This window comes from Atta cephalotes, assembly GCF_000143395.1.
Source record: "Atta cephalotes unplaced genomic scaffold scaffold00057, whole genome shotgun sequence".
Classification (NCBI taxonomy): domain Eukaryota; kingdom Metazoa; phylum Arthropoda; class Insecta; order Hymenoptera; family Formicidae; genus Atta; species Atta cephalotes.
The window spans coordinates 738,654-764,256 of record NW_012130121.1 but is presented as its reverse complement, the minus strand read 5'-3'; the positions used below and the strand labels follow the sequence as shown (position 1 = coordinate 764,256).

Genomic DNA, 25,603 nt, shown 5'->3' with positions numbered 1-25,603 from the left:
TATTGATATACGTTACTTACTTATTATTATATATTATTATTATATATTATTATTATTATTATTATTATTATTATTATTATTATTTGTGTATATATATATATATATGTGTGTGTGTGTGTGTGTGTGTGTGTGTGTGTGTGTGTGTGTGTGTGTGTGTGTGTGTGTGTGTGTGTGTGTGTGTGTATGTAACTTTATCCCTTTTAGAAATTATAACACAAATTGTCATGAAATTTTATGAGAATCACACGGAAAAGATATGCAAGAGATCGCGAGATATTTTATCTCGATCTAAAACAAAGCAGTTTCCGCATGACGGTCACTCATTCACGGCGTCTAACCGTTCACGAGTGTGTAAATAAAAAGCGAAGAACCTCATATTCGGGGCATATAGTACTGACTCTTTACAATACCGTGAAGCACATGTATACACATATAGACATGTACATATAGACACATGCCGATACTTGTTCGCACACATAACGGGCCACGAAAAAATATGTGACAGGTGGCGGCATAATAGTTTGCATATTCATTGGTTTTTTGGCTTATCGAGTTCGTATCAGAAAAGGCTGCTTAATTGACTTCAGATTCTTCTCTCATTAGTGCGAATGAGTTAATTCCAAAAACTATGCTGCAACGTCGAGGCATCAGAATCCGAAATGCCTTAAACGAAAGTTTAGTTGAGCAGTTAATCCTTCGATTCCACTTTCGATATGGCGCTTTTTCCAATGTTTCGATTAAAAAAAATTCTTTATATTTATTTTTATAAAAGTTGTAAGTTATTAAATTGAATCACATTATCATAACGTGGAACTGAAGGGTTAACGTGATCCAGAAATTGTTTCTTTTAAGATTCTCTAGTAATTTGCAAAAAAAAAATCCCGTCACTTCTACGAAGACTGATGTATAGGTTCGTCATATAATTTACGATATTACGTTTTACGATTGTTACTCCGCAATTACGGAACGTTATACGCGAACGGCGCATCTGTAAAGTTCAATGAGTCGTGATATTTATCGCTGAATGCGCATATAATTCTCAAATTCTTGGGGCAATTCTTTAGCGGCAGCGACGTTTACTTTCTATAGCGAACAACAATCACGATGATTCTATACTCCGATAATTGACGTGCGGCTCGTATAAAACTTCCATAGGTTACGTCGTACATCGCTTTTTTACTTTGAGCGCTTTGGTCGTCCATCGCAACGCGAACTTAGAAAATTCCGCGGGATTTTCAGAAGCGAATTCGTACACGCAGCGACAGAATTCGACGTCCCACGCGTCTCTAGACCTCATAATCAAGGATGTAATTTCGAGCAGTTATATCCAGAACAATTTGCCGGGCACTTGTCGTAGCGTCTATTCGGTTGAAAAGAGTAAATAATACCGGACGAATGCCTCGCGAGTTATTAGCGAGTAGGAATGCGCGGGAAACTTTCCAGACTGTTTCCACGGGACAAGAGAGATAAACTTGCAACATAAACTTCTGAAAATTCCGTCGTTCTAGAGTACGTGAATACATAGGCGAAATTTACTGCGGTACTTTCTAGCTTGGATAAAGTACGATTCTCTGAATTTAAGCCAGTAATTCTATTTTACTTTTCGAAGTTCTCTTCATGTTTCACATTAAATTTCTAAATAGCAAAAACCTTTTGCTCTTTCAATTTTAATTTATCCATAAAGAGAAAGAATATTAGTTTTCCTTCTTCATACTTCAAGATTACCGATATGTATGTGTGTTTTGTGTATTAATTTTCATAGATATAAAAGATTCACAGATATAAAAGCATTTTAATCATATTAGTACTTTGAAGATATATTATTTTCATTAGAGAACGAGAATTATTTTTAATTTGCATTTAATTGCAAAAAAAGAAAAATTACAAACAGGATGTTCTCCACAAACGGATATTCCCATACGTACATACAGAGAGATCTCTAAAATGGTAATACTGAATTATTCCTGCATGCGCACACCACAGCGTGACTATCACATTGCAACCGCGCCCACAGATAATTCTTAAAAGCGATCGATTTTTCTGGTAGCTACTCGGTCGACAGCAGTAAACTTGAGAGTAAAAATCGATCGTTCTGCATATGGAATCTTGAACAGATTTTCTTCTCGTCTCTGCAACTATCGTGATTTAATCTGAAATACTACGTCAGGAGAATCGCGATTTCATCTATATCATCGGTCGACCAAGTCCACAACACAATCTTAACGCAACGTATTTACAGACGGCCGCAAGCTTCTACCGGGTGTTCGATTGAGAATTTATTCGATTTTGAATTCAATATTTAATAAAATCAAATGCCATATTATTATTCATTAAATTTTTTAAATTTTCTTTATTTCATTCATTAAACTTTTGAATTAAATTAAACCATTGTTTAATAAAATTCAATTAAAATAGATATATTGCAAGATATAATCTAGTAAACACCAATTAACAGTAACGTTATCCGGAAAAATTAATTTTGTTAAAGTATTTAACAATTTAATTAGATATAAATCTGTAAAAATAATTTTGTTTGGATTATCAAAATAATTATATAGAACGCTAAAACATTAATGACAATGCTACAAAAAGCAATCAATTAAATATCCTACATAACTATTTTGATGGTTTGTTGTATCTAATTAAATTTTTAATTAAACTTTTTACTTGAGCAAAACCGTGTACTATTAATTGATGCTTATTAAATAATCGTTCTTAACACTTTTCATAAATGTGCCGATAAATATAATACAGAATAATGTATTACATATACATTCAATATTTTAGCATGACATACATTTTAAAGAAAATAATTATTGTAATCTTGTTTTTTTATCAATTAACATTGTTTTATTATATTATTTCATCATACATGGACATGTGTGATACAAATAATCGTTTAGAACAATTAGAACGTTAAAAGTTCTGTGTAGATATCAAAATGGTAATAGAATCTTTGTTAATAAAAAGAAAGAGCATTTATTATTTATATCGCGTTCTGACAATCAACAATCTACTACGCAACGTGTATACGTTCGTGTTGAGAAAGTGGCATAACTTTGTGGCCCGTAATGATTATAATCTTAACTTTTGTTACCTGTAATCACTGCTATAATAATGTATCTTTGAATTATGTTTATTTTCATCAGATTTTAATTGGAGAGAAAGAGAATAAAAAAATGGGGCTTCTAGTTTACATTGTAATAGTATTGTAAAAAACTCTTCTCTACAATGACATAAAAAAATTATCAATAGAAAAAAATTATCAATAGAAATTTGTATATCTTCTTACATTTACTCAAATATAATTCAAAGTTTACTATATTTATTTAAGTATTAAAATAAATTTATATTCTTCGTATTTATAATATTAATAATTTTTTTTAGAAAAAATATCTATCGCGCGGTGTGGAACTTTCTAAATTTTTACAGCGATAAAATATTTTTAAAAAATTGGCATATAAAATATATTTAATGAACAATGAGTCCCACATACACAGAATATCAGTAAATTTAAGAAAATAATTGATATTAAATCATATTGTAAAATCAATTTTATAAAAATTTTCGACGTTTGAAAATATTGATTTACATACTCAATCTTTCTCGATTTTTTCAAGTGACAAATCTTTACAATTATTGTATTATTTATTACCTTATTTCATCCATCAGTTGTCGATTTGATTTTGTCATCTTAAATTAACGCAATCGATTTTATATATCTCCCGTTATATCGAAAGTTGATATATATTGAGTATAAATCGATTTGTTAACCGTCCCTGAAGTCATGTATGCATAATATCTGCAAATTAATTATGATAGCAACGCAGGAGAGTGCATTGAGTGATAAGTATTAAACAGATAAATACTAAAGATTGACATTTGCAAATAAAGTGCCTCGATGCAGTCACTCTCAGTCAGTAATACCGGCAGTTGAATTAAATTTTCGAAAAAAATGGCCTTAATTATATATGAAGAAACAAAATAATTATTAAAATATAAAATTTAATATACGCAAATAAAATTATAATTAAGCAATATTCGTATACGAATCAAGGTTATTCAATATATGAGGATGGTGTGTTTTATGGATAATGCGCAATAAATATCTAACTTCAGATTTCATTAAACTATGACAACCTGTTTTCACGCGCGATATGATCATAATCTTACTAATTAGAGCGCGTTATAGAGCACGTCTCTTCGATGTTCATTCTTACTCAATTATCGCGCGCATTTAGAATTGAACGTTTTAGACATATTATACATTTTATTGTATAATAAGTAAAAATCTCTTCGATCTTTTTGATTTTCTCTAAGATATGACCTCTGGATTTAATAAGTTTTTAATAAAAAATATTTTAAAGAAACGGTTAATAGAAAAATTTACTTAATCGTTTTCGAAAGATTTCTGCGAATTTTTTGTATCGCTTTGCATTTTTGCCAAAAATATTTAACGACAGTCCTCGACGACGCCCATATAAATATAAGAGAGCACAGCACTGTTTTGTTGCTCGATATGTTTAATTAGCATAATTTCATGCCCGCCAGTACTGGCAGGTGGGACATGAGCGAACGGCGCCGCTTCCGGCAGGCATTCGAAGAGAGTCACTGCTACTTCGATGCGATTTATTTAACCCAATTACGCGGAAAAGTAAAGTGAATGCCAATGCTCGAAATTATTTTTATTATGTTTCTTACAATCAAAACTAAATACAATAGTAACTAATCAATGCATAAAAGCTTTTATTGCACGTAAAAATATACTACATAATACTACATAATACTACGTAATACTAGGTAACATCTACTATATAAAAATATAAAAAAATAAAATTTTTGAATACTTAATCTTAAATTAAATTTTAATTATCATTATGAAATGTAATATGAATGATAATAAAATATTGATCATCTATAGAATAAACAGCTATTCTTTACGAAGCTTTCTTCCCCATAAAAAAACAATTTTGTTAAAGTATCTAAACATCGGATCAAGCATGATGAACAATGCAAAAAATTCTAACGACCAGTTCAAAGTGTCTTCTACATAATTATTTTAATCCAATAAATTATTTTCAACTCCGTACTAATTCTTTCGATACTTCGATACAGCAAAACTGTTCTTTCCATGCATTTTTGTGATATATACCAATATTCCAAAATTTCAAATCTTGAAAGATTGCTGTATATGGATTTTTAGAATCAAGATTCTTTACCGTATAGACGACACCATTGATTAGCGTCATCGCTATTGTTACCTCCAAAATAATATTATTTTTACTTCTTTTCTCTCTTTCTCTGAAATGACCAATGCCGCCTGGTAACATGCAAATCCCGGCGCAATCGTTGTTACAAATTCGTGTTAGGTCGGGTCAGCTTGAGCCAAACTCGGCTCGCAGACGTGTAATCTGCCGAGCTAGCCACTAGGCGGGGTAATGATACGCTCGCGATCGGCGCGGAGGGGTATCAAGATAGTAGTAGCCACTAGTATCGCTATAGAAAGAGGTGGTCGAACGCGCGGTGGTGAGTACTTGGTGAGACAAGTCGGAGCTTCGAGACGGGAGCGATCTATATTTACGTACCTGACGCGGCGAACGCCTGATCTAGACATATAGCCATCGACCACCGTATACTGTATTTCCACTGTCATTCGCTAAACGCGAGTAAAACGGCCGGCGAAACAGCCTACAAATCTGTCATTGAATAATATGACTCGATTCTCCCGGCGTGCAATTCGAACGCTTTCTTTCAAGAACTACGTCGATAAACCTTGCAATTTTATACATATTTTTATGAAAAATTTTATTATGTTCATATTTTTTGTCTTGAAAATCTTACTGCTTTTCCAAAATATTTTTTTAAGAAAATTGCATATTTATAAAAAATTTGTAATTAAAAATTAAGACATTTTTGTTTAACAGATTATTTATTTATTTCTTTATTTCATAAGAATTCAGGTAATAATGTCATTTTTTCGAGCTATTTTTTATCTCGGACTTTGATAATTCTATCGAACGTTGCGGTATATTATTGCGTTTCCTCGTGTTTTTATGTTATGCGAAAACATTCATTCCACAGTTTCTCGCGGAACGTTAACTAATTAAACGTCAGGAAAAGAACTAGATCTATAATTGCGTAAAATTGTAACTGTCAGTAAGTGGTGCGAAATGTGCATCTAATGTAAGTTATAATAGCAAGGATGCTGCAATACACTAGGCGGGATTATTTTACGCCACTTGCCTCTAAATGCACATCGCAGTTGTATAAATTTTTTACGGGGGTACGCTCCCTTGTAATATTTTTCCATTCAGTGCGCTGTAAGTTGCCATAATCGTTATGAATTCATTCACGTCTCCAAAAAGAGATAATAAAAGGATACAAAAATTAAACAATTTAAAATATTTTCAAATTAAATTTTTTACTATATCAGAAATATCAATGATACATCCAAATACCATTAAGCTTCAGCAATTAAATATTAAGTATTGTGTTATTGTGAGATTAATTACCGTAAGATTAATAAAAATATTAAACAATGAGACTTATTAATTAACATGTCTTTCTGCACTATAATTAAGACATATATATGCCTTTATGCTAGTTTTGTTTAACAGGACATTCAGTAAATACGGGTTTGTTAACAAAGCAAGAATTATCTGTATACGATCACTATTATTAAATCTTCAATTGAGTGTCTTTAAATCTGGACATATTCCAGTTTTTTAATTGCTATCCATTCGCGACGTAACAAGCGCGATTCCAAGTATGATCCTGAGAGTTAATTGCACGGACAAGAATTCGGCTCATAGTATAGACTCTGAGATAATTTTTGTACGTGAATCGAAAGCTATTCGCTCTAATCGTAAGTCTGTAATAATACCGGTTGAGAGAATAATAGAGGTGCAATGCGCGTTGCAAAAGATATCGTACACGCAACTACTATGTGGTAATAGTAATTAACTTTGCACAAGGATGTCGCTCGTTCGACAATTTGATAGAATTAGTTTCTTACTTTTGAACAAACGCATATCCTCGTACCAACGTACACGGAAAGAACAATTTTGCTAAAAGATCTAAAATTTTACTAGATACAGATCTGAAAAAAAAATTTTATTAGACCGTTAAAATAATTATGTGTTTAAATTTCCAACAAAATTATTCTCACGTCTATATTCAGCCAAATTTTAAATCTTTCTGCAAATCATTTTTTCCGTGCAAATTTTTATAAACATATTAACATATTTCTATTTTATAAGTTAATATTTATTATACAAATTTGTATATTTGCAATTTTACAAATGTTTTGTAATCTATTAAATACAGAGACAAATTAAAATTTATTTTATTTATGATTAAACTCCACGAGAGAGAAATACGATTATACATTAAACTATTAAGATATGTATACATCATATCGATTACGGAACGTATGTCTAGGTATCAGCGCAAATAGATTATACGAGGCATTTACGTCATTATACGTTACGGAAAACAAATTACATCAGTCAGGATCCTCGCGGCTATACTAGTTAACTTATACACGCTTCCTTCGCTAAAAAATAAAGCTACACGTTTCGACGCATAGAATATAAGTCAAAGCGTCCTTTAGAAACACGCGATGTTATATATTCATATAATTCGTTGATACGATTGATGATATATCATGAGATATTAATCATGATATATCATGAGATAATCAATCATTATATTTGATTTCAATTATCGGTTATTATAAAAGAATAACTAAGCACCTCGAAAAAAATTTCCAATAGGAGTGATTGGTAAAGTTCATGTTTTGGACTGCTGACAATTAACAGCGATAAAAAGTGATCGACTATTTTTCGCTGCGATTAATTATGTACGGCATAGAATCGCTGTCTGATTTCTTACGCAAATATGCCGCCTTTCACTGAATCAAAGAATTAAAGGACTGAAGAAGAAATCTAATAATGGTGAGAGGGGACTAAAGCATGACGAGAAATTTAATTGCCTCTTAATTGCACAACTTTTTTCAACATCAATTTATAAAATTATCTGTCATTATTAAACTTATGCAATACATCAGATTAGAAACAAATTATCCACTTTATATCTTAGGAAATAAAAAAAATTACAAACGAAAATTATCATAATTTTTACAAGGTTGAAAATTAATAAATTCTTACTTTAAAATTAATATATAATATCTATTTTTTTGTATAAAATGTTGAATACAAAAGAATTATTTTTTGCTACTTGTGCTAAGAGTCGATACTACTTTCGTTTGCGGAATAAAAACGGATTGAAGACAGAAAAGCAAGATTTATCGAGTTAACTTCATTTCTTTATCTTTAAAAAAAAAACAAAAAGGTTAAATTGCCTAAAATAGCGTTGCTCGGTGCAACCCCGCATTTCAAGGTTCACCAGTAGCCTCTCTTTTACGCCAAAAACAGAAAGCTCAACGTAAAACCGCACTACACAACAGAAGATGATGTGAAGTCGAAAAGGGGCTCCGAGCTACCCTGTGTTTATACGGCGCGGTTCGCCGCCCCGTGAGCATTAGCTCTATCTTTCTACCGCCCAATCTCGCGTTTCTGAAATGCAAATTCTACCGAAACGAGCGGATGGCGAAATGAAGGGATGCAACGCGACGACGAACTAACCGTTGGTTCCCTTGATTTATCCGGGACGCGTTGCATTAGTCGCGTCGGGATGGAATGGAAGTCTCCCTAATAGTTTCAACCATAAAGTCGCGAAACAGAGTCCATCCTATTGGAGTATATTTTACTGTATTTCCAAAATTGCAGTTATATTATTAAAAATATCGAAATATATTAATTTAAACCATCAGAGAATATTTTGTAATTAATATAACGCGGAAGCCATCTTGTGCTAACAGTTGCTAATTTATATTTACATCAGGATTTAAATATATAAAAAAAAAATATTATGTCAATTACGCGTTAATAAAAAAGTTAATACCTTGTTACAAAATATTATTAGTATATTACATAAACTATATTACATAGGTATAAATTATGAACGTGAAGATAGAAATCAACTATTTCTAACGAGTTTATTTCAAGAAATACGATGATATATAGTCATCAATGTTGACATATGTCGAGTTCACAAAGGTTCCGTCACTTAGATCTGTCATTTTCTTATAGCAAATTCTCATGTGATTTTCAATAGACTTCTTATTTATAAGAGAAGGGTGTAAGAAACTATAAATTTACATTGAGAGAAAGGATTTTGTTAATTTAACAAGCCCCCTTTAACAGGTGATTGATAAATATGTGACAAATTTTGTTGTTGTGATTGTTGCTAGTCTGCTACACCAATCAATATTATTAGTAACAGAAACAAACTATATAGAATCTAACCTATCTTTTTGATAAACTTTAAGCTCATTTATAGAATTCATAGGTGATCGTGGAATCTTAAATCGTAGGAAACCGATTAAGCACAGTCTAATATAGGGAGAATACTTTGACTAGAATTGGTCAATTTCTTACGATTTGAGACCTTGTAACCGTCTACTTTTATATATATATATATATATATATATATGAGCTTTTTATTTGCTAGCTATTGATTATTTGTTACACAGACGAATTAATTTGCAATCGTAACATATTGATCGTTTTTTTTAATAAATATCACATTTGCTTTCTCTTGATTTCCTATAACAAAATCATTTCTCTCAGTGTAATGACAGACAAACATGGAACTTATAAAAGCGTAATAATTTAATCAAAAACTTCTTCTAAATAGACTAAATCAATTGATATATAAATAAAATCTGTGAATCTTTAATATATATATCATCTATTCGTCATTATTTATATCCATTTTCAACAATTAATTTCAGTTATTTTTTATTGAACTAATAAAATAAAGTGATAAAAATTACATAAAAAATGTTGTTTTAGATAATAATACAACATTTAATCTAATATCATGAAATCAGACTTACATTTTTGGAAGATTAATATTTATGAAAACTTCGAGAACAAAAAAATACCGTACGTTAATTTTATTAAATCTTACAAGAGAACTGGCACCAGCACCAATTTCGTTGTGCCTGGGGAGTAAGCCACACCCTAATAGGAAGGTGAATTCAGGATACGCCAACCATCGGGTATACAGAGTGCGACACGGGGAGTGAATTCTGTCACGAAAGAAGGGCAGCGGTGGTACTTGAACTAATGACAGGACTGCCTAATTAGCAAGACGCATTCATAGGGAATCAGTTTACGAATTATACACTTTACGAATAAACAATAGCAATATCAAAAGACTATCTAACATAATCACAATTCTTTGTAAATATTTTTAAATGTCACTTTTAGATTTCTGTATTTTTACCTTTAATTACTATATCAGCTATTGTCTCAATTTATTTGACTGACATTGAAGTTCCTAGCAAATAATTCGACGTTATTTGTCGTGTCACTTTGACGTTTAAATGACATTAATTCTCATCCTAAAATATTTCTTACATTGTTTTAATTTTATATTAATTATTTACCTTTATATTCTTATTTTAATAATATATATGTTTTCACATATATAATCGTGTTGGATTAAAGATTTGCAGTGTCACAAATAAGCAGCAAGAATTTTTAATTGATTGTTTCTTATTTGATCCTATCGTTTTTAATCGGATAGCTGGCAAATTCTCAGCAACATTAAATGCTAATTCGTAAAATAACTTCATGTTGCTTTCGGGGTTCAATAAGCCTGTTTCTCGAAGGGAAATTGTACACACGCAGCAGCCTTAATCCGCCTATCCTTCTCCGAGGCTAGCCATGTGTAATTACGATCATCAAGCCCTCTATTCTCGCGGTGAGAAAAACGGACGCTTGAAAAACCAAATGACAGCCTCTGGTGACGTAATGACAATGAGAATACCCACCTCTGCTTGGCACAGGAAGTGCTCGCTACGCCAGAGAACCGAACGGCCGAGTCGGGCCGCCGGTGTCATACACTGGCGTCTTCTTCGTGTAACGAATAAATAACTAAATTGCCGCGAAACGATTGCCGCTAATTATCGACCTTCGACAAATAACAAAAAGCGACGCGAAATGATTCGAAAAAACGTTTACTGAACGAGACGAATTAACAACGAAATCAGTCTTTGCGTGAAAGTCTTGTGGAACTGGATATTATAATAATATCCAATGTAAGATAAAAACGGAAATTTAAATTAACTCGGCAAATATGTAGGTATATCTGAAAATTATCAGGTATAAGTATACTTGCTCAATGATAAACTTTGCGACACATTTAAAATGATTGATATCTTCTACTTGGAAGTTTCTAATCATTAGTATAGTATAAAATTTCTTGAGAATAGCATTTTTTAATAAATTTAGAAGAAAAATACCGAACAATTTTTTTTAAAAATAAAGTTTAATTAGCAATAATTGAAGATCTAGAATAAGATTTCAAAAGTTCCCTTCTTTCTCTCTTAAGAATACAGAAAAATTCTTGTTGGAGCGAATACCAAAACTCGTCTAAATCATTAGCAATTTAAATCACATTATTGTTACTCTTCCATAACGAATTAGCCATTTGGTAATAGCTAGTATAGTTATCAGCGAAAAACGTAAAATAACGCGGTTATATCTTATTCGTCAACTGTGGAGAAGGACGCAACATAAATTACATATAATGATGCCGTCTCTCGGGAATTTACAATCTAAATTTAGAAGTTCTAGTTCGCTTATAGCAAATATTTGAGTCCCACGTTCCGGAGTACATTCTCACGATCTCTGATAAAGTTTCTTTTTATATATGTACCGGTTATTTGCTACTATAAAAATAAAATTCATATTTATAAATAGATAATATTTTATACCTTGTATATGTAAGGATATCATTCTTCCATATTTTCTCACTAAGATTGTACAAAAGAAACATGATAATACAGAAAATATATACAATATGCACATATGTTATATATATTATATGTATACTATGTAAAATATATAAAAATTGCATTAGTTTAAAATGAAACTAAGAAAATCAGAGATATATATACATTTTGATTAAATAATATTTCATCAAAACATAAACACTTTTATTATTTAAAAACTTGTAATATAAAAAAAAATTGATAATTGAAATTTAATTACTCTTTTAAATCATTAATTTTCATTAATATCACGAAATTGCATCCAAATTTTAAATGCTTTTCTATTTGGATTTATCACTCGTGCATCTTGTATTTCGAATAGACAAGCGAAAAGTCAATATATTTGGACTCGAGGTCAATGATCGTCCCTTTTTTATTCCGGTGCACAAATTTCTGAGAAAAAGGTCATATTCGGGTCTCAGGGGCCCAACGAACTAGGAACATATTCGCGCGCGACTCGATAAATCGGCACAATGGGATTTGGATACTGCGCGCGCCAAACAAATCGCGACTAATAAGAGGTTGATGCATGGTGCCGCGAACTGGAGGGGGCCAATACATAAAAATAAGATAAATTTTACACTCGGCTGGTGATGAATGGCGGGATGAATTATTGAATAGTTAAACACACAGCGCCTTACCGGACCGGCCGGGCCCCAGGCTCGGGCCGGGTCCGAAGCCGAATGAGATACATCGTTACCGACCAGGGCCGCTTCTTGCAAAACAGAGTCTCGAATTCCATCCTCGAAATATCTGATTGTGTCGATCAGATGATTTTTCGCTACGATGAGTTTTAATAGCTCAATTATGTCAAATAATCGAGTTTAGAATCAATTCCGATTTCGATAAAGATTCTGTTCAGATTTTTATAATATACGAATAAATATAAAAACAGCGTGTCTGAAAAACGTCTTTGTAACATCTTTTAAACATGCTTGTTGTCTGAACAGAAACTTTCTTTCACAAATTTCAATATCGAAACGAAATTCGTCTATTTTAAATAAATGCAAAAATATGCCAGATCAGGACAAAATAAAAAAAAAAGTGATTGCATTATAAAATAAAATGAAGATATTTGGCAAATATGACATATAACAAGATAAATTAAGTATGCGACGATACTATCATTACTTTTGCTTTCTGAAATGGGGATTCTATAGTTTTAATAGCTGGGAAAACTCGTAATCGCCTTCATCGCGAAACGCCTTACCAATGTTACATTTGAAAGGGTAATGGTGCGACGGAGGTGTATTCCGAAGAAATACCAACGAGACGCAAGGCGACACATATCCCGCAACTATTTATATTTAAATTCTTTCCCGACAGATTGCCGCGCCTGATAACGCAAAATTTAAATTCCATTTAAGAAAGTGTAACGAAATTCGTATAATTCGTTGGAGGAAGTCAACACAGAGATTGAAGCACATGCGTTGTTGGTGGCATAACGCAATGAATAACAATACGCGATAACGATGTTCCATATTCAAGTTTCATATTCAACTGTGTCGTGCAGTACAATTAGTTCAATTATAACAACTTCTTCTGCTCTTTATATTCGAGGAAAAATATAAAAAAATTTTTAAGTCAATACCTATTTAGAACAATTTTTTAATTTGAATTTTTTTCTATTACAATTAAAAAAAACTTGAATTTAAAGATTTTTTTCTAAACAGGTACTGACCTCTTTGTTCCTTTCTATACTTTTTTTTTTGCAACGACTAATGTAAATGAATGAATGAATTAATTTAATTTAATTAACCTAACTAACATTTAACAGTAAAACTAACATCTATAAATTTAATTAATTTTTATAAAATGTTCACGCCTTGCTTTATGGAAAAACAATCTTCGCAAATCAATGGAGATATTCGTTGGACAGCCGTGCTGATTCCATATATCAATACATTCAAAAAGATACGACGCTCGTTTCTCAGATCAGCAGATCGTAGTCGTAAAATATAAAAAAATTTCTCATTAAAATATCAAGTAAATAAAATTGTCATTATGAATACGAAGCTGTATAATTTCTTATCGCACATCGAAATTGGTCATTCAAGATTATGAAGTTTGAAAGCTCCGGGTTCAACACCTTTCCTTCTCTCTCTTTTTGTAGATATTCCTTATTTCATTTCATCTGTCCTGTCTCTTTTTATCCGTCTTATCCCTTTAGAGTTCATCTCCATGATAAGTTTTCTTTCTCTCTCTCGAAGCTCAAAGGCGTTTCGGCGTTTATTGGTCTCCTCGGGCACCTCCGTTCCTGCGGCATAAATTCACCTGCGCGTTTCACTTCGTTATGGCTCTATTCAGTGCCGTAACCACGCAAGGACGGGATATTCCTTGCTGTGCGGCCCATTCAGCACTCTCGAAACACCGCAAAAGCAACACAGCATCAACCGCGACTGGAGAATGCGCACGATGCGTATCGTCGATTGTTTAATGCTCTCTAGAGAGCAACGCATAAATGTGATGAATGCAGTCATAAAGACGTACAAATAGTATTATTATCGAGGTAATATGTTTACGCGTGGAAACAATATAGTAAAATTAAATTAAAAAGTTTTGATTGACAATGTTTATAATGAGATGCAAAATATGGAACGTATACATTTTATAGAGCAAATTCGAAGAGCGTACTTTAATTAATTTTAATGTTTCAGTTTTAATAACAGAATTGTTTCAGTAAAGTGATCCCTGACATGGGAAGATGTTTGTTCAAACTAAAACTTTATCTAGATTTATATCTATAAGTAGATCTGAAAATAATTATGTAGAACATTCAAATTAATTGCTAGAATCTTAAAACTTTTTGCTACATTGTTATCAACGCTAAAGAGTCCCACGTAATTACTTTGATAGTCCAAAAGTATTTGCAGATCTGTATTTAGCTAAAATTTGTGATACTCTGGCAAAACTTTTCACTAAAAAACATTGAATGTTGAATAGTGGAGTACCGGTAAAACTAATAACAGAATTCTATTCATTTGGCCAGTATTTATAATCAGTTCTTATATTCAAGATCGTCTTAAGTTCTATCTTGAGGTGTCATGAACCAATCAGAGGGCCGCATATTTCAAGAAGTCTTAAGTAATGTCTTAAGACATTATTTAAGACTTCTTGAAATAAGAACTGACTATAAATACCAACCATAGACAGTTTTAATAGTGGCAATCCACTATTACTACAAGGCATTTCGGGAGCAACGACTATACATAATGCAGCATCAATCATACATGCGACAAGGGGCGTCTTTATAATTGGATCGAGGTGTTAAATCTGCTGGGTGTGGCTATACACGGGAGTTATGCCCACCACCAATAATCCTCTTGTCGCGAACGTTATATATATTATATCTACATGGCCGCAACGCATCACGGCACTGACTAACGTAAGGGAAGTCTATTAAATTACAACGTGCGCGTCTACGATGTAGAAAGGTAGGTAAGCAATATCCTTCTTTAATGCAGAATGATATCGCAGATGTGATATGTGAGAAATCAGACAGATCTATTTTTACTAACAAACGAAACTTATAACGGAGAGAAATGTACTTATATGAAATATATCCGATTGAAAGAACATGTTCAATTTTACGAGTTGAGTCCTATATTTATTTCTGTATGTAGACTGACTAAAAATTATATTGCATAAATTATGCAAAATGTCATCTATAGACACAAATATTATGAATTAATTTGCAACTCGTTGAATAAAACAAAAAACATAACTTCTAATTAATATTTATATTTGATATAGATTGATATCGTCTTTTCAGAACACTTATATTATATATATTATATATTATAGTCTTGGATATATATTATAATCTTGGATACATATTATAATCTTTCATCGATCGTCGGTTAAGTATCTCCGAGTGATACAATTAATCACTAAAATCGATTTGTGATCTTATTTAGCCAATAGCGTAAATAAATGTGGCATATATTGTAAATATCGATGATGCTTAATATATAAAGAAAATCTTGGCACGCCTCGGAGGCTTCGACTATATAGTCTTCGACTGGTGGAGCAAAGGTCTTAGAAGCGGCTTTATTACAGGGCTATAAACGCACGTTATAAGGCCTTAAGGATGCGCGGCAATTACTTAAGAACTTAAGAACTAATCAGCCGAAACCTGAAACGATGGCAGCTATCCATCAAGAAATCATCGACCAGTTCGAATGGTCCTGCTATGCCTTTACGTTACTTACGATGCTCATTGAGAATTTTCGTTTTCTCGTTGTAATTGAAAAATCTTAAGTAATCCTTTGTAAAGATTACTAAAGCTATACTTTCTCATTAAAAAATCTCGTACTTTTTTCCGTTATAAAAATCTTTATTAAAAAATCTTCAGTTATTCCTTGTAAACAGGTTTTTTTTTACAAAGAATTACTAAATCTTTATAGTTTATCCTGATTTTAAATTTAATAAGTTTGCAGAAAAAAATCCAAAAAAAGAAATAATCCTATTTTCAATAAAAGGATCTCAGTGTTTGATAAAGTTCATATGCAAATTTGTAAACATATTTTTTCATTCTATTATATAAAGTAGTATCAATTCGGTCTGAGGGACTTCAAACGCAATCACAAACTGATATGAAATAACATCACAAGTTTTACATTAACCGTCAATTTTAATGATGTGTTAATAAGTATCTTAAAATATTGTAAAGATTTTATTGCCAATATTAACTTCTTAATATTCTTATTTGTATCAATGCGCCAATTTAGGAACAAAAATCATTTTTCAAGTCACATTTGACCAATAGAAAAATTTTTTTAATATTTTTTTATTTCATATAAAAAGAAAATTTTTAACGTTAATTAATATGAAATTTAAAAAAATTAATACATTTTTTATATGTTTACTATATGATTTTAAATCTTATTCTTAAAAAATACAATATCTAAGTAAAAAAATAATTTATAAAAATAGTTTTGTGCACTCATACGTTCCTACATCATTGATAAAATCTATTTAATCTATTTTGATAACTAATAAACATCTGTGAAAGAGAATACTCTGACGTATGCATTTCTACGTGGCTACCGGTGTCGCGCGAAAGAATTTCGAAACTGCTAATGGGCGAGATACTAGATTGTGCTTCCAGTGAGTAGGGTGGCGGAGTGCGATTTGCGTGCTTAAAGGATCGTTCGGAGGTGGAATCGCGCGAATGATGGAATGAGAAAGAAAAAGAGAGAGAAGGCCTGTCCGTCTTGTGGAGAAGTGCCATGGAGGTGAACGAGAGCGAAGAGCTGACAGTCGAACGAACGGGTCAAGATCGGGAGAGAGAGACTGACTGAAGTATAATCAGGTTTCGACTGAGTCCGCGGCCGCGTGTAATAACAGTAATCCCTCCCTGCGCCGGTAATTTGGCTGTTCGCTCAAAAACTCCAAATTATAGAAGCTGCTGTCATTAGGCCGCGGCGAGCACTGTACGCGCAGCATCGCGTTGCGTTCGTTCGCTTCCCCGAACTCGACAGAATTTTGGGGGAAACTCGACAGCAAGTTCACGTCCGATCGTTAGCGATAACGTTCTCTTGACGTTGACAAACCCCGCGGCCTGGACATTTTACAGATCTTTCGGTGCTCGAAGTATGAGGATGATACGATGTTCAACGGTTCTTCACTTGGATACTTCTTGTTAGAGTTAAGTAGCTGTCAAGATGGTCTGTGATGCGATTTTCGAAGTGAAAGTAATTGGCAAGTAGAAAACAAGTAAAGAATAAAAGAGAAGTATAATAGAGATCTTTTATCATGACGTATTGATTGCGTACGGAAAAAATGATTTTGCTGAAATATTTGAAAATTCAGTTAGAAAGATCTGAAAATAATTTTAAACTATCAAGGTAATTATGTAGAAAATTCAGAGTAACTGCAAAAGATTTTGATATTTTATCAGCTTTAGCAGCCTACATAATTATTTTGATAATTTTCAACAAATCATTCATAGCTAAATCTTTAGATACTTTAACGAGACTGTTCTTTCAATATATAATTTGATCTGCTTCTAAAATCTTCTTTCTCACAGTTCGTATAATTCAAACAATCACAGATATTAAAAACACATTATTATTTAAAAAAAATTTCAGCGTTATACATAATTTTTGCAAACAAAAGTTTGAATAAATTGCACTCGTAAGCCACAACAATGTTAAAATTGTATACAATTAACTCTAAATATTCTCAGCAGTATTTATTAAATCGAGAAAGCCTCGCTATACACGATATCCACTGCTATACACAATATCTTTATCGATTGTCGCAGTCTTTGATAATTCATTCGCACATTCGGAGATCGAAACAAAGCGATATACTGCCCGCGCGAAATAGTATCAATCGAAATAGAAATAGAATTTCACAGAATGACACTCTAAACGTGTGCTTATATACTTTCTAAAGTGCATTCGCCTAGAATCGGCGGAGCCCGAGGGAAGGACTTCTTTGAGCGAAGGGATCCTTAGGAGCTAAAGCAACCGAAGAAGCGTAAGGGAATGAACCGGGCTGAAACCCTGCAGGCATTTTCTGGCAGAGCCCCGTTCGTTCTCCGTGCTTCTCTCTTTCTCCTCTCTCGTATCGTATCAAAGACGACTCGAGGGAAAGGAATGAGAAGAAGATCGTCGATCGTTGCCCGTATGCCTCGAACGACCGTTTAAAACTCCATTACGCTCGTTCGTGATCCTTAGCGCGATCACGGGGTACGTTCCTCACCGTAGAAGGCATCTACGTGAACTGGAAAAGGGTTCGACCGATTACTCAACGTGACACGTTGATCTCGAAGCTACGGGGAAGGAATGAGATCGTCTTCAACGTAAAGAAATTGACGATGCTTCTTGAGCCTGCGGGTCCACGATCGTAATCGTAGAAATACATTGTGCTAGAATAAATATTCGAATAAGCCCTTACAAATATCAAAGAAGCAATGGCAACTCAATTCTTTATGTCAATAACGTTCTTATTGTTTTGAACTTCTATGTACGTCAAAATATAAATTAATTCATTTTTGTAATTGAATTGCTTCGTCACGAAGTGAACAACATCCATATCAATGCATTTAAATTTGAGTCAATTTCACATTTCTTGAGTTAGATTGTTTCTTCATCATTTTAGTTAACAATATGAAAAAAGGAGCATAAAAACCGCAATCACAAAATCCATAATCTTCAAAATTATAAGATATATTTTAGTTAAATTAATGATACATTGATTAAGACTCATTAGAAGTAGTGATAATGTATATAAGTTTAAATGTGTGAAGCAATTATACAAATTTCTTTTTTTGTAGATTTTTGTATAATTATTATTAAAATATGTCCGTGGCTACACTTATTATCAAAGTAAAAAATGGATACTTCTCGCGATTCGCATCGATTAATAGTGATACTAATTGCATAGTGTATCTTTATATTTTAAAACAAACTTTTTTTTTCATTTTCTTTCCTTTTAAAAACATATTTTGTTTAAAAAACTAAATATTCGTCACATTACTTTTCTATAAATTTATAAAAATTCATAAAGCCTTTCTCGTCGGACGCCATAAAAGTCAAAGTTTTTTTCAATGAGAAAACGTAAGATATATTAAATAAAAGTTCCAACAGCCTTCAAAAATTAATTCAGTAAATTAATCATGTCTCCTGCCTCGCGATACTTTATGAAGACATTTAAGTGGGCACACAAGACATCAAGTGGTTGAAGTTAATGGGCTACCCTGTATACGTATATCAGTTGCTAGCCTTCGCACATGTTCGCCTTGAGTATCGGCGAGTCTGCGAAGTACTCTGCATTTGGAAGTGCGTCTGCAATGTGTCGTTGAGACCGCGATCCATTTCGAGGTTAACAAGGTTGCGGAAGACGCGGTTCGGAAGAACACGGGCTCGAAGGAGAAACTCGGTACGGTAAGATTTTAGTCTTCCGCTTCTACGCAATCAGCCGAGCCGCTCCATCTCTGTCGGCTTAGCGGCCAACTACCCTAGGTGCATCCTCCTTTTGATGCATCGAACGCGCCATGCGATTTAGCAACCCCTGGCGATTCGCACACATCCGCATGTAAGGCGCGTGTACGCACTCATGCACGCAGGGCGCGTGCTCGCGAGCGAAAGAGAAGCACCTGAGAGCATGCGAGAGCGTCATGAGAGGATTAAGAGCTTACCAGATTGGTGCAGATTGCCTTAATTTCTCAAGCGTCCGAGCGAGACACACAATCTCGCGGCGCGAAGCGATGAAAAAATTCTCTGGCACTCGATTTGCTAACGCAATGAGATACTAACGAAACGCACCTGTTTTCTTCTTTTTAGCTAAATCGACGTTGCGATTTCTTCGGTAAGATTATGGCACTAATCACATGTTAACTCTGAGTATGTTAATTTATAAAATTTTTTACAATATTTTAAAGATGCTTTAAAAATATTTAAAAATTAGTATCTTTTGTATTGTTATGTTACTTACTAATTTAATTTGTAATATTATAATACGTACTCCAGCTTTGGTTTAGAACTGTGTTTCAAGGTAATAATCGGAAAGATTCACGTAAAAAAAAAATCATTAAGCACCAAGATTCATTTTGAATATTTTACTTGTTTTATTTCTCAATCATAATTCTTTACTTATTATTTTATAAAAAAATATTCGCTTAATTTTATAATCTATTTTCATCTACCATTCGAAGAAATCATATTATTTTGCAGAAAATAAAATATAGAGCATTATATACTACTTTTAGAAATATCAATTGTATATTGATATTCAATGTGTATAACACGTAAGTATTCTTAAAGTGGAATTTTGAAAGTTTAAACGTTTCTACTTGCTTAATTATTTGTCAATTTGTTCACACCTTTTTTTTTAAGCAATCAACCCACTGAACTACAGAACAACGACAGAACTATGCATAGCTATGCTGCAAATGCTTAATTCCATTAACACACGCGAGCTTGATTAAACACAACGTAACAAAACTTTTAGGACACATCAATTATCAAACTCAACTACATCAACATGATAAAATATCGTGTAAAAATAAAAAAAATCATAAATTAATGTTTCTATTATGTCTCACGAGAATAAGAAATATCAAAATATATTAAAAATTATTTTTTAAATGTAATATATGCATTATATAAGATTTTGTAGACTTGTTAACCAACTTGATATTTTGACAGATAAAATTGTATTTAGATCAAACTACACAGGATGCTTTCTAATAATATTACGAAATACATAATTATCAAGTGTTTCGTCAAACACGAATGTACGTATCTCTATAAACAGATAGGAACTTACATTGCAATACAGTTTCCTCGAATAATCATGGTGTAACCGTTTGCGTCTAGAAAAACTAAATTGGCGTGAGACAGAAAGCACAAAGAAGGAGCATCGCACGTTCGATTTGATGCGGGAAAAATAGCCTGATACACGTGTTCCAGAACAAACAAACACGCGACCATACATCTTATTCCGGCTCCATCATTGTTAATATATAACCGTATCTTGTCTGACAAATCACAAATGATCGTTTGCAGGCTTCTGGCTTCTCTCTAATTCGCCGCATATGCATAGGAAATAACATTTTCTGGCGACCCATGCACCTGCAATTTCGTTGGTCATCAGTCGCAACATTATGAACGTAACGACGGATCTTTTGTGATGTGCCTCTATTATTACGCCTTGAAAACTGCTTCATGGTACTGAACATTATTTCCTTTTGCGATGAAAGCATTATTTTAATCATAATGCGATCATCGTTTTCATATGTCGAATAAAACTTGAAAGACAAGAAATTATAGAAAAGTCAAGATAATATTATATAGGAGTCGAGATAATATTATATAGAAATACAATATTATATAATTTCTATTAAATAAAACTATTAAGTTTATAAGCCATGAGAAACAATAATTTTGCACGGACACAATCTGACAAATACGTTAATCAAACAAACATGATTAAATCAGAATTAGATTCTTATTATATTTTATTTTTCTTGAGCATAAATGGTTTTAGGAAAAATAAATAAACTTTAATATTAATTTAATCAAATATGTAATATAATATTTGATTAACTATCGAATAAATTAAAATAATGTGTTTAAAATATTCCATAATAAAAGATAGAAATTAATTATATTTAATAAAAGTATAATTTCGTAAAAATCTATGATAATAAATCGTTTATAATCAATTAATAATACAAAATCAAGTGTAAGCGTACTCAAATTACTCATGCGAGAACGTCTAATCTCTGAATGAATACTGAGGTACGTCTGTGAATCAGTCATCGACTTAACTTTACGAGCAAACGCACAACTTTACGTGCGAACACTCGGCTTCGTTTCCCCATTAGCATGGGCTTCGGACGCGTGAATTATGTATGCGTTTCGAACTGCGATACTTCGGAGCCTTTCAGAACTAATCCCATAGTCTGCTTTTTAAGTCACTTCAATAATTGAGCGTGCGGAAAACATTCACCAATTAAACCATAAAATGTTAAATCACACTAAAAGGACTAATTTTAAGATTTTTACGCGAGACAGCGATTATGCGCGATTTTATATTTTGTAAAATTATATTTTCTGTTATAGTTTATTAATATTTCGTAAAAGTTTATTTTTATATACGAATATTTTTTGTCTTTTTAATTACATTTTTAATTATGATAATCTTGTATTTATTCCCTTCCTTATTTAGTCAATAATTATTTCCTACTCTTCTTAATTACATTAGAATGTGCAACATCACCATCATCTTACTCATTAATTAAACATTTACTTCTCTTTGTGAGCAAAACTCGCTGCCGTAATGTTCATTGGTTTTCAAAAGTCCTTTTAAACATAAATTTTCGTTTATCTCCTATTTTTATATTTGTAAGGTCAATATTCCTCTTCAATATTTAAAGTCTTTATTTAAGTATGTCAATTTGATATTCCTAAACGCATTTCTAATCCTAAATACATCAGATCATTACACTTCATCTCAATACTTTAAAACGAGAACGACTTGTATCATTTTACAACTCAAAGATAAAAAGGATCGAGTGTCACGCATGTAGCACTACCTTCTTTCCGTTTCTGAGTCACAAAATAACATCAGTCGTTCTCGTTCCGTCTGTCGTATCGATTTAACGGACTCGCACCGACCTCTTTCCGTTCCGACGCCGTCTCTTGGTGGCATAGACGGTCCCCAGCTGGCTCATGGCGACGGGGTTGTTGGGGCCCGATGCCGACGTCGGAGTCGGCACCGGCGCCGAGGTAGGCGTCATCGCGGGATCAACGACGTGGGGCTGAGGGTGAGTGGCGGTCAGGGTGAGTTGAGATCCCGGGGGATAGCATGCCGCTGTCACGTAATCCGTCGGCGCGAGGGACGCGGTCGGCGGTCCACAGATCCCGGCAATCCCCGGTGCACCACCGCCCCCGCTGCCGTTTCCACCGCCGCCGCCACCGCCACCGCCACCGACACCGCCGCCGCCGCCGCCGCCGCCGCCGCCGCCGCCGCCTCCGCCGCCGCCGCCACCACCGACACCGACACCAACACCCCCGACCACCCCCAGCCCCGCCGAGGCGGTTCTGTCCAGCGCGTACACCGTGCAGACCGTGACGCCCCTTGCCTCTAGCGACGACGCTACGTCATCCTCTGTCACCGTCGGTGCCACTGCCACCAGCTGTTGGCGTCGGGGCACTTGCTCCTGATGACACCACCGTACGCGCGCGGCCGATTACAACACGGCAGCTGCGACAGCTGTTACCACCGCAAATTCGCCCTCTCGAGCGAAGTCGAGCGACCCAATGTCCCCTATGGACGCAGGATTCCTTTAATGACGAATCGAGATCGGGCTCTCTACACGTCTATCACTCATCAATTGACATTTAACAACTTCGACGATAAAGAATAGCAAGCTGTCATTGGATCGTAAATGGAAATAGTTTAGTGGACTGGATGACTTTCAAAAAGTACGCATCAAGTGGTTCACTTTTGTTCCCTAAATTTCATAAAAAGTTGTGATGCGTAGCGTCATTAGAAAATCCTCAGGCTTGGTCAACGACTCATGGGTATCATTCACAACATGAAATTCACGATACACTGTACACAAAGCAAGATCATGTTTCCACCATTCTCTACGGAACAAGTTCACTGTCACATGAAAATCACGACGCGACATCAATCAAATTGCGATCGCTAGTCATTCACTTTCCCATCCTTTCGAATTGGAGTCAACATTACGATACATCATGGAGAACAGCAGCAACGTTTAGAACACTTGGTGCCATTTGTATAGCTACTAACATTTTTAGCCCGGAATGGAAACGAGGGATTCACTCTATCCTCAATATTACAGATGGTTCGAGCGCGTTATCTAATCCTCACTGCAAATACACATAAATCTCACTCTCACTATCCCGAGCGCCAGCACCTTTTCAATATTTGGTACCACTCGATATTATTATCATCCAGTTGCGTGACGGTCATATGACGCGATATCTCGGTATATCTGCCCAGAACACTTAAAATATCCAGTTGGTCGACACGAGACGCTTATCACTAGATTCTCAATCCGGTCGTGTCACGTGTGCGCGAAAACTGACTTGCATGTCCTCACTCATCACACGATCGTCCTCACGTCCCCCCTCCCACCCCGGATCGGTGTCACAGTCCCTCCCTTATCTGTCTCGAACAGGAAAGAGAAAGCCATCTCTTTCCCCTACCATAGTCGCTCTTCTTTCACCCTTGCGATCCGTCGGAATTGATTAATGTGAATCACCGAATAAAATGATCCCGTTCGCCGAATCGTCGAAGACCTGCTCTAGAATCTATCTGCACTAATACGCTCAACAGTGCTGGAGAACTCAAAACCAGTAGCGGACGCGAGGTCTAATTGGTAGGTTGGTGGCGGGAACCCTCGTGCTGGCAGATTCACGGTAACGGAGTGAGCGCGTACGATGCGGTGCTCGCTTCGTAGAAGCGTATCGTATACTGGAGGGCCTGCCGGGCGTAGCATAAGTCAGGAGAGCGTGGCATAGATCGGAGAGTGGAGGCGCAGGCCAGTGGTGGTGGGCCCAGCAGAGGAGTAACCCTCCATGGGTCGACCAGGAGACCGGCCGCTGGTTTCTATCCATCGTGAAGCAGGGTCACCACTCTGACTCCCACCCGCAACGCTCGCCACGCCTACGAATAAGCCGAAGAGACCAATCGTAGTGCCAGCATGGCGCTACTGGCCTAACCACCGCGGAACCACCGATGAAACGATACCATCGCGCGCGCCTCGAGATTCCACCTACTCCCGGCGTACTTTTCCTTCTTCCTCCGCATTCGCGTCCTCCTCCTTATGAATCCGCGAACCTGTACGTAGCGCCTATCTGTTCTTGGAAACGCATTGATAGAAACGCGCGAGTTATTTGACTCCTGGAACAAGTCTGGAAGAATGGATATTTTTCTATCAGGCGGAAATACTGTATAGTTCGTTTCACAACGAATATTGTCAAATGAGAAAAGATGAAATGGATTCTCACAAAATGGAAATAAATGGACAATAATCATGAGCATTGCAGTAGCTTATATTATATCATTAAATTATATCACAGAACACGAATGAACCAATCTTTTCAAATCTCAAACGCCAAAATATATAAGAAATTAATACTGACATTGAAAAATGATTTGATGAAATAAAATGAATATTGTGATTCTGAAAATAGAACAATTGATGAT

General features: G+C 34.3%; 1 protein-coding gene across 1 annotated transcript in view; it reads right to left on the bottom strand.

Moving 5' to 3' along the window:
- The window catches only part of LOC105623408 (aryl hydrocarbon receptor protein 1-like), a 212,660-nt gene extending 189,501 nt beyond the window's left edge, over positions 1 to 23,159 (bottom strand). The window contains exon 1 of the mRNA XM_012204801.1: positions 23,038 to 23,159. Coding sequence (XP_012060191.1) covers positions 23,038 to 23,159 — 122 coding nt within the window. The remainder of the gene's footprint in view (positions 1 to 23,037) is intronic.
- Between the last annotated feature and the right edge of the window lie 2,444 nt (positions 23,160 to 25,603).